The sequence below is a fragment of the Zalophus californianus genome, chromosome 3, assembly GCF_009762305.2.
Source record: "Zalophus californianus isolate mZalCal1 chromosome 3, mZalCal1.pri.v2, whole genome shotgun sequence".
In the NCBI taxonomy this organism is placed as follows: domain Eukaryota; kingdom Metazoa; phylum Chordata; class Mammalia; order Carnivora; family Otariidae; genus Zalophus; species Zalophus californianus.
This window is the reverse complement of record NC_045597.1, coordinates 101,511,754-101,522,247: the sequence shown is the minus strand read 5'-3', so window position 1 is coordinate 101,522,247 and position 10,494 is coordinate 101,511,754. Positions and strand designations below refer to the sequence as shown.

The window sequence follows — 10,494 nt, the reverse complement described above, 5'->3', positions numbered from 1 at the left end:
AACCTACCAAGATTTAATCATAATGAAGTAGAAAATCTGGACAAACCAATTACTAGTAAGGAGATTGAATCAGTAATCAAAAACCAACCCACAAAATTCCAGGACCAGATGGCTTCATTGGGGAATCCTACCAAACATTCAAAGAAATATTAATACCGGGGCGCCTGGGTGGCTCAGTCGTTAAGCGTCTGCCTTCGGCTCAGGTCATGATCCCAGAGTCCTGGGATTGAGCCCTGCATCGGGCTCCCTGTTCTGCGGGAGCCCTGCTTCTCCCTCTCTCACCCCCTCTGCTTGTGTTCCCTCTCTTGTTGTGTCTGTCTCTGTCAAATAAATAAATAAAATCTTTAAAAAATATATTAATACCTATTCTCCTCAAACTCTTGCAGGAAATAAAAGAGGAGGGAGCTCCTTTGAACTCATTTTTTGAGGTCAGCATCACCCTAATTCTAAAACCAGACAAGGGGCCATAAGAAAACAAAATTACAAGCCAATATTCCTGAAGAATATAGATGCAAAAATCCTCCACAAAATATTAGCAAAATGAATTTAACAATCCATTAAAAGGATCATACACCATGATCAAGTGGGATTTGTTCTGTGAACACAAGAATGGTTCAACATACAAAATCCATCAATATGATATACCACATTAACAAAAGGAAGGATAAAAATCCTATGATCACCTGAATAGATGCAGAAAAAACTTTTAACAAAATTCAACGTTCATTTATGGCAAAGACTCTCAACAAAGTGGGTATGGAAGGAATATACCTTAATGTAATAAAGGCCATATATGACAAGCCCACAGCAAACTCAATGGTGAAAAGCTGAGAGCCTTTCCTCTAAGGTCAGGAACAATACAAGGATGCCCATTCTCATCACTTCTATTTAACATAGTACTGGAAGTCCTAGCCAGAGCAACTGTGGTGGGTGGGTGGGTGGGGGGAGTCATCCAAATTAGAAAGGAAGAAGTAAAACTGTAACTATTTGCAAATAACATGGTATTATATAAAGAAATCCCTAAAGACTCTGCCAAAAAACCTTTAGAACTAATCCATGAATTCAGTAAAATTGCAGGATACAAAATCAATATACAGAAATCTGTTGCATTTCTCTACACTAATAAGGAACTGTCAGAAAGAGAAATAAAGAAAACAATCCTATTTACAATTGGATCAAAAATAATAAAGCACCCAGGGATAAATTTAACCAAGAAGGTGAAAGACCTGTATATTGAAAACTACCAGGCATTAAGGAAAGAAATTGAAGAGGACCCAAATAAATGTATATGACATAGGTATGTTATTTATAACATATATAAAAACTGGGGGGGGGTAAAAAAATATATATAAAAACAAACAAAACAAATTAAAATAAAATAATGCCTGCAACAGAGTAGTTTACAAACCTTGCAGTGCTTCTGAATCATCTGAGGGAATTTTCAAAAACGTAGATAACATGGCCCAACTTTTAGCAATTGTGATTTCATTGAATCAGACCACAGGATCTGCACTTAAAAGAATTCCTCCCTCCCAGCTCCCTGTTTCTCCACTGATATTCTGGCCAAAGCCCTCAGCAGTGGGTGCTGGGGATCCTTCAGGATTTAACTGCAATATAAAACACAACTATCATCACAGCACGATTCCTCTGTCTTTCTCTTTCCTCACTGTACGTTAAATCATGAGCAGTCTTGTCAACTCTACGAGGCTAGTGTGTCCAGAATCCCACCAGTTCTTACCATCTCTGCTGTTACCAGGCTGATTGAAGCCACCATCCCCTTCAACTTGAATCAATGCAACAGACTGCTAACTGATCTCCTTTCTTTTACTTTTATCCCCTGCCACCTTATGCTGAAACACACCACATTTTGATGATCTCTTTACTAGTTGATGGACATTTTGATTCTTTTCAATTTTTGGCTATTATGAATAATACTACAAAAATTTCCACACAAGTCTTCATGTGGACATGGTTTCATTTCTTTTGGGTAGATGGCTAGGAGGAGAACTGCTATGGTAAGTACATGATTAGCTTTTTATGAAACCACCAAAATATTTTCCAAAGTGGCTGTGCTATTTTATGTTCCCACTTGCAATGTATGAGGGTTCCGGTTTCTGCATATCTTTGCCAACAGTTGGTATTGTCAATCTTTTCGACAGTTCTAGTAGGGATGTAGTGGTATCTCATTTTAGGGTTCCCCCCAAGATTTTAGTTAAATTTCAGTTAGTTAACATACAGTGTAATATTAGTTTGAGTATAGAATTTAGTGATTCAGTACTTACATATGACATCTGGTGCTCATCACAAGTACCCTCCTTAATCCCCATCACCTATTTCATCCATCCACCAACCCACTTGCCTCTGGTAACCATCAGTTTGGCCTCTATAGTTACAAGTCTGTTTCTTGGTTTGCCTCTTTTTTTCCACCTATGTTCATTTGTTTTGTTTCTTAAATTCCACATATGAGTAAAATCATATGGTATTTGTCTTTCTCTGACTGACTTATTTCACTTAGCATAATACCCTCTAGCTCCATCCATATCATTGCAAATGGCAAGATTTCATTCTTTTTTGTGGCTGAGCAATATTCCATTGTGTGTGTGTGTGTGTGTGTGTGTTTGTATTATATATACCGTATATATATATATATATATATATATATATATATATATATATATCACATCTCCTTTATCCATTCATCAGTGGATGGACATTTGGGCTCTTTCTATAGTTTGACTATTGTTGGTAATGCTGTTATAAACATCAGGGTGCACGTATCCCTTCAAATTAGTATTTTTGTATTCTTTTATTTTTTTATTTTTCCATGTAAACCTTTTGTTTTAATAAATAAGACCGATTCATGGCTTAGATTCTAAATCACATTTACAGATGAGGAACGCTTCTAGGCCCAAACAGGTGAACAGTGAAGCTACTAGTGCTGGCAGGAATGCATACGCCCCATGCATCTGAAGCCTAAAGAGCAGAGACTGAATGTCAGAGAACACCACACACATCAACCTCTAGAATCGAGAACGACAGCAGAAGATGAGAGGAAGAGCAGAGACTTGGGGAAGCGCTGGTAACCACCATCTGATACCCTCACTTTCATGCTACAGAAGCAAATGTAAGTTGTGCTACTTTCAGTAAGCTAAGGAGGTTTCCTGATCATAATAAGTGAAACTTTCTCTCCTGTTAACAATTAGGCCAAGGGCATTAGCTACAGAGAGGATCCACTGATAAATACAGAATATTAGAACAGCGAAGGGGAAGCCACAGATATCTTGTTTCTTCAAGTATCAGAAACTTCCGCATGACAGAAGGAGAGCAGTGAATGAACTCCACCTCGCCCAAAGGTTTAGTCCAAAAACTTCCTGTTGGCATTTGCACCAAATAAGGCTCCCCGTACTTCTGGCATCATCTGCTGGGCTATGAGATCCAGCCGGCTTTCTAGGGTATTGGAAACTCTTATTTTACGATCCCCATTATAGATCTCAACTCCACCAGCTATTTCCTCAGGCAGGTAGGGCTCCTGATCAATTTGGACATCAACATCTTTTTTGGTGGCAATTTTGTACATAGGAATCGCTTTTTGCACTGCAGCCTTTACCAGAGGGAAATCCTGCTTCCTGCAACGAACAATCATTCGAGGCTCTAACAATTGGTACAAACCCTGAAGGACCAGTCCATCCAGCAGCACCTGGTACCTGGTTGTATCTTTTACCACTTTGCTGAGTCTCTGTTTTGCTTCATTTAGTAGGTCTGTAATAAGGTCATCTCTTGCTCTGAGGACTTTGAGCCTTGCTTGATTCATCAAATTAGACATCTGAATTTTCTTCTGCTGCTCAATCTGCTTTTCTTTCTTCTCGTAGTATTCCATAATCTTCAGTCTTTGGGTTTGCACAAGGTGACCTTTCTCAATGTTGAACTCTTCCTCTGCCTTCGCATCTATTTCCTCCGCTTTCTCATTGGCTTCTTGTTCAATAAAAGCCATCATATGCTTAATCTGCTTTTGCACGTCAGCATCGCTGAGGGCCATGGCGAAAGCTCTGCTAGGCCGGAGGCCCACTGGCTCTAGCTTAGGCTGGTGTATTCTTTTATTTTTTAAAGATTTTATTTATTTGAGAAAAAGAGAGAGCATGAGCAGGGGAGGGACAGAGGGAGAGAGAGAGGGATAAGCAGACGCCCCACTGAGCAGGGAGCCTGATGTGGGGCTTAATCCCAGGACCCTGGGATCATGACCTGAGCTGAAGGCAGATGCTTAACTGACTGAGCCACCCAGGTGCCCCAGTATTTTTGTATTCTTTGGGTAAATATCTAGTAGTGCAGTTGCTGGATCATAGGGTAGTTCTATTTTTAACTTTTGAAGAACTTCCATACTGCTTTCCAGAGTGGCTGCACCAGTTTGCTCATTTTAGTTTTAATTCGCATTTCTTCACTGACTTATGATGTTCAGTATATTTTCATGTGCTTATTAGCCATGAAATATCTTTTTTTGGTGAAATGTTTATACAAATCCTTTGTTCATTTTAAAGTTGGATTGTTTGTCATTGAATTTATTAGTTGAAGTATTTTGCGTTTATTTGTTTTTTGGTATTTTTTTTTTGATAGATCCCTTAGGATTTTCTGCATAAGACTCATGTCATCTGTAAATAAAGACAGTTTTACTCTGTCCTTTCCAATCTGGATGTGTTTTCTTTCTTTTTTGTTGCCTTATTGCAGTGGGTAGAACCTCTAGTACATTGTTAAATGGGAGGGGTGAGAGGGACATCCTTGCCTTGTTCCTGGTCTCAGGGGTAAACCAATCAGTTTCATATTAAGTATGGAGTTGGCCATAGGTTTTTTTTACAGTTATCCTTTTTCAAACTGAAGAAGTCCCATCAATTTTATTGAGAGCTTTTATCATGAATGGGTGTTGCATTTTGTCAAATGCATTTTTTTTTTACAAGTATTAGTGATTTAATTGGCTTAATATTGGAATTAGACCATGAGTGAAGCTAGGAGAGGGAGTTCTGGAAGGCTGCTGCTGAAGGGTCAGAGGAAAAGTCATTAAAGACATGCTGCTGCTGGGCGCCTGGGTGGCTCAGTTGGTTAAGCGACTGCCTTCGGCTCAGGTCATGATCCTGGAGTCCCTGGATCGAGTCCCGCATCGGGCTCTCTGCTCAGCGGGGAGTCTGCTTCTCCCTCTGACCCTTCCCCCCCCTCATGTGCTTTCTCTCTCTCTCATTCTCTCTCTCTCAAATAAATAAATAAAATCTTTAAAAAAGACATGCTGCTGGATTCAGATAGCTAATATGTTGTTAAGGATTTTGGCATCTATGTTCTTGTGGGTATTAGTTTTCTTATGATGTCTGTCTGGCTTTGTTGTTAGGATAATATCAGCCTTATATGATGAATGAGGAAGCGTTCATGTGTCCTAAATTTTCTGAAAGATAATGTAGCATGGTATTCCTCTTTAAAAATTGGATGAAATAATCCAAGTGAACTTTTAAAAGCTTATTTCAGATAATATCTCTCTTCAGCTGAAAATCCTCCTGTTGATTTCTATTCCATTTATGTTAAGATTCAAATGTGCCTCTATTTGCTTACAAAAATCCTGCATGGTCTCTTCTCTCTACTGTTCCAAACTCATCTTTTTCTGTCCACCATGGTCTCCCACTGGATTCCTGCCACGTTAGCCTCTTGTGTGTCCCTCAAATGTATGGACCTTGCTCTAACAATGCCCAACTCACTTCCACCTCTGGGCCTTTGCACTGGCTGCTACCTCTGCCTTCCTGTAGGTTGCCTGGGACATTTCATCATTGGTGCCATCCTGTTTTTCAGATCTCAGCCTGAAGCTCTCCTCCTTTCTAAAGGAGAGGCCAGACTAAAATATCTCATCACTCTATCACATCACCCTGTTTTAATTCCCTGCACAACAGTTAACCATGCCTTGGAGTATTTCTTGTTTATTTACTCTCTCTTTTCATTTGAATGGAAGCTCCTTAAGAGCAAGAACCTCATGTTTTTTCTTGCCAATGTCTTCCCACTACCAGGGACAGTGCTGACACATAGTAGGTGATCAGGAATATCGGTTGAACACATGAACATCAATAACAACAATAGTTGCTGCTTGTTGTGAGCAGGCACTGATTGAAGTGTTTATAAATATCACTTAACTTAATTCTCTGTAATAACTCTAAGTGCAGATATTATCTCCCCTTATTAACTGAGAAGGAAATGAAACTCAGAGAGGCTAAATGATATGTTTATGGCCATGTAGCTGTCAGAGCGCGAAGCCAGGGCCTGCCCTGGCTTTGTCTGATGTCAGAGCCTGAGCTAATCTATACCTGGACATACATCCTTGTTGCTTACAGGTAGGAAGAGCTGATCCACCAAATTACAGGTAGTGACCTGGGGCTGACAAATCTTTGTCAAAGCCTGGGTTGAGGCCACTTTGTTGTGAACCATGATCTTCATGGACCCGAGGAACGCCTCCAAAGGTTCTCACACCCCACACCATCTTGCTGAATAGCATACATCCTCAGACTGCACTCAGGCTGGGCTTTCACATCCTTTTTTTTTTTGAAACTGGATTTGCTTTTTTAAACACAGTTGACTTCATCTTTTACATGATGCAAATTCTTATTCCTATCTTTGTGAAACCAGTCAGTGTCCTCATGATCTCCACATGTCTGTGAGCTCAAGTGCTGGCTGTTCTAGACAGTCCAGCCACAGAAGCTAATAATAACTAAGAATCACTTGAGAGCTTCCCCTGCTCCAAGCACCACACCAAGAGCTTCTGAGAGATGAGCTCATCTCATCCTCACAACAGCCCCAGGAAGTAGCTCTGGTTATTAGCCTATTTTGTGGATTCCAACTCTGAGACTCGAAGGGGTTAAATTAGATACCCTGAATCACATAACTAGTCCACAGCAGGAATGGCACAGGATATGAACCTAGGTTTCTCTAGATTCCTACTGCCTATGCGTGCCTATGTTATTGAGTGCAGCGTCAGGCAGAGAATCATGCATTATTTGATGTTTACTATTACTTTTGCACAACAGGGATAAAATAAAAAATGATGATGATGATAACTCCCAGCATTGTGATGGGCACTTGAATAGGGACTGCTGTTGGGGCACACTGGATACCCTTTAATTTGCCATGTACCCTGCCTCCAGCCGCTGTGAGTTTTGGCGGCTCCCAGCTCTCATCTGCTTCCTTCTTCCGAGCCTCGGGCTGCCTAGAAATGATTGCTTTCCCTCTGGAGGTGACCCTCAGCGAATGACGGACAGATACGGGGTACAAAAGCCTAGTTCCTTATCTTGAGGCCAGATAACTCTGTGGTGCCATAGGTGCTACTGAGCTGAATTAGAATTCAGCTGAACCTGCATCGTTCTTGGCTTCTCCCTCTGTTCGATCCTGCTTCTTTCCTTCTCCGTCTCCCGGGAGCACTCCCACCAGGAATCCCCATCTCAGGTCCTGCTTCTGTAGAACCTCGGACAAGCCCGAGGAGCCCAGAACTACTATCTGTATTTTACACAGTGAGAACATGTAGATATTCCCTCCTGTTCCTGGAGGAGTGACATCACTCTGGGCTCCCTGCCCACCAGGGAGTGCTTTCCTCAGCTTCCCTCTTTGAACCTACTGCCTCCCAAGGATAAGAGGAGCAATTTTACCTTCACAGGCTCTACCCTCCGCACTCACTCTCCCTTATGCTCATTCTTTCCTGACTCCTGTGTCGTCATTCTCCCCAGCCCCATGACCATGGCTATCAGACACATGTAGACCAAGCAGGGGGCTGAGGTAGCCGTGGATTGTGGCTGCCGAGCCTGATTTTTCCCCTGTCCCTTCCCCTGATAGCACACCCTGCCCCCCTACTTCAGTCACAGGGTGGGCAGGTGACCCAGGCTGGACCAGTGAACCATCCCCTGCTGGTTGCAGAGATTGATTCAGAAATGAGTGCATGACCAAGCCTGGCCAATCAGAGCCCTTCTTTGGGATGGTTTTGTAGACACCAAGTGGGAAAGACAGCCTCCTGCTTCTGACATGCTGGAAAGATTTGAATCTGAGGCTGTCAGTGGCCATCTTCCCTGCTGCATGGAAAAAAGCCCTACAAAGTCATGGAGAATAAGCTAATACCCAGGGACCAAAAGCACCAAGAGGTCCAGAGTGAGAAATCTTGACAACACTGAAGCAGTCCTAGGTCACCTGATGTACCCTTTCCTTCCTGCTTACACAAGCCAGGGTGGGCCTCGTATTGATTTCTGCCTGTGGCACCTACAAAAATTATGATCAACAGTGAGCACAGCTAGATGCCACTTCTAGACGCAAGAATTCCTGGGCACAGGCTACATTTCCCTTCCAGCAGCTCAGTCATCAGGGGGGAAGATTAGAACCAGAAATAAGGTCTCTTGATTCTTTATTCCAACCGTCCAGCTTTTCAGGGAGATAGTTATCAGGCCTTGCACCTGGTAGTGAATGACCAGGATGTGGATCAGCTGGAAGGGAGCTCGGAGCTGAGGAATCTGATCTAGTCAGAATCCTGCAGGCAGAGCCATCTGTCTCAGGTCTTTTTTTTTTTTTTTTAAAGATTTTATTTATTTATTTGACAGAGAGACAGAGAGAGAGAGCACAAGTAGGCAAAGCGGCAGGCAGAGGGAGAGGGAGAAGCAGGCTCTTGCTGAGCAGGGAGCCCAACGCGGGGCTAGATCCCAGGACCCTGGGGTCATGACCTGAGCCGAAGGCAGCCGCTTAACCGATTGAGCCACCCAGGCGCCCCTGTCTCAGGTCTTTTCAGGGACAGGTGACCTTGAGAAGACACCATGGGGGTGTTAGCCCTATTTTGCAGAGTGCATTAAACTCACAGAACCTAGGATGGGGGCTGGATTCAGTTCTACTTAATCTTGAATGATAGGCCTCTGCTGACACCCAGGTGGAAGATAAACAGGAGCAGCTGAGAGACCTCAGTCCTGGGCCTGGCTGCTTCCTCCTAGTGTCAACTTAAGCAAATCTCTTTATGGGGTAGGCCGGCTAATGGCCCCTAGTGATGTCCATGTCCTAAGCTCCAGAACCTGTGATGTTACCTTAGATGGCAAAGGGGACTTCACTGAGGTGGTTAAATCACAAATCTTGAGATAAGGAGATCATCCTGGAGCACTCACATGGTAATCACAAAGGTCCTTATAAGAGGGAGCCTGGAGATCAAAATCGGTGACAAGAAGGTGATGTAACCATGGAAGCAGAGATGGGAGTGATGCAGACAGAAGCTAAGGGGTGCTGGCAGCTTTTAGAAGCTGGAAGAGGCAAGGAATGGATTCTCCCCTGAAGCCTCCAGAAGGAACCAGCCCTGTGGACACCTTGATTTTAGCCCTGTAAGACTCGTCTCTAACTTCTGACCCCAGCACTGTATGAGAATACATTCATACTGTTTTAAGCCACCATGTTTGTGATTATTTGTTATGGGGGCAATAGGAAACTAATATACCCTGCTCTGCCTCATGTTCCTCATCTATAAAGGGGGTGCTTGGCCAAACTTAGGGGACCTCTGAGGCCCCATCTCACGCTCATTCTCATGTTTGTGTTTTACAGTTCTTATCCCGGCTTTCTTTTGTGCTAGAAAGAATAAGTGTCTGTCTTTTTCAGACATTGAGAAGCCAAGTTCTGGTGAGATGTAATGAGGGCTCACTGCTATGGCAGATGTGAACTAGAGAACCCAGTCACTCGTCTCTTCATTCCCATTGGATTAAAAAGTCATAGAACAGGTCCTTCCTGCGTGTATTTTGTTTGGATATAGAATAAGCTGAGCCTATTTCAATGGTGTTGGTACCATGAGCTGAGAGCTCAAGGTCAGACTCAGAGAGGACTTGAAAGTCAGAGTCAAGGTGATGAGCAATAGCTCATGGTGATGAGTTAGAACCAATTTTCAGGTTTATAAACAGCTACAAAGGCTCATGGTCTCACGAGGTAGGGCCACTCGGGATTACTATTTTGGAATTAAAGTAACATCAGGACATTTTTTCACCTATTAAGGGGCTTTTAATCAAAAGATCTTAAGGTGTATTTCTGCCAAGGAGTGCTTAAAATTTTCAGTCTCCACAGGTGAAAAGGGGAAGAATACATCACAGAGGAGAGAGAAGAACAAAATTTCAACCCTTATAAGTGGGTTCTTTGGAGAATTGGGTTCTAAAAGCCTGCACAGTACTGAGCAGGACTACACTGAGTACTTACAATAGGATGATTGTTGTTAATTCACTCTTTTCCCCCCCCATTAAACAAACCAACAAAAAAAGTATTACATTTATTTAATACCAGGCACAATTCTAGGCACTTTGGATGCATCAGTGACCAAAGTAGGCAAAAGCGCACGTTCATATCGACCACAATTCTAGACATATGTGATAGAGGGTGGTATTATGGACAGGTCTCTTGGGTCCAACACGAAGCCCTGATGGCTATAGACTGGGGGGACTACCCCAGGGCCCATTCATGGGTACGGAGTTGCTTTGTCAGCTT

General features: G+C 42.7%; 1 protein-coding gene across 1 annotated transcript; it reads right to left on the bottom strand.

The window, feature by feature from the left end:
* Positions 1-2,809: 2,809 nt before the first annotated feature.
* On the bottom strand, positions 2,810-4,079 carry LOC113919533 (V-type proton ATPase subunit E 1-like). Its single transcript, XM_035726607.1, has one exon. The coding sequence runs from the start codon at positions 4,034-4,036 to the stop codon at positions 3,356-3,358; it is 681 nt and encodes a 226-aa protein (XP_035582500.1). The 5' UTR covers positions 4,037-4,079; the 3' UTR covers positions 2,810-3,355.
* Positions 4,080-10,494: the final 6,415 nt, after the last annotated feature.

What these genes read in the sequence shown, in the direction of transcription:
- LOC113919533 (XM_035726607.1), bottom strand. Translation starts at nt 4,036, where the DNA reads ATGGCCCTCAGCGATGCTGACGTGCAAAAGCAGATTAAGCATATGATG.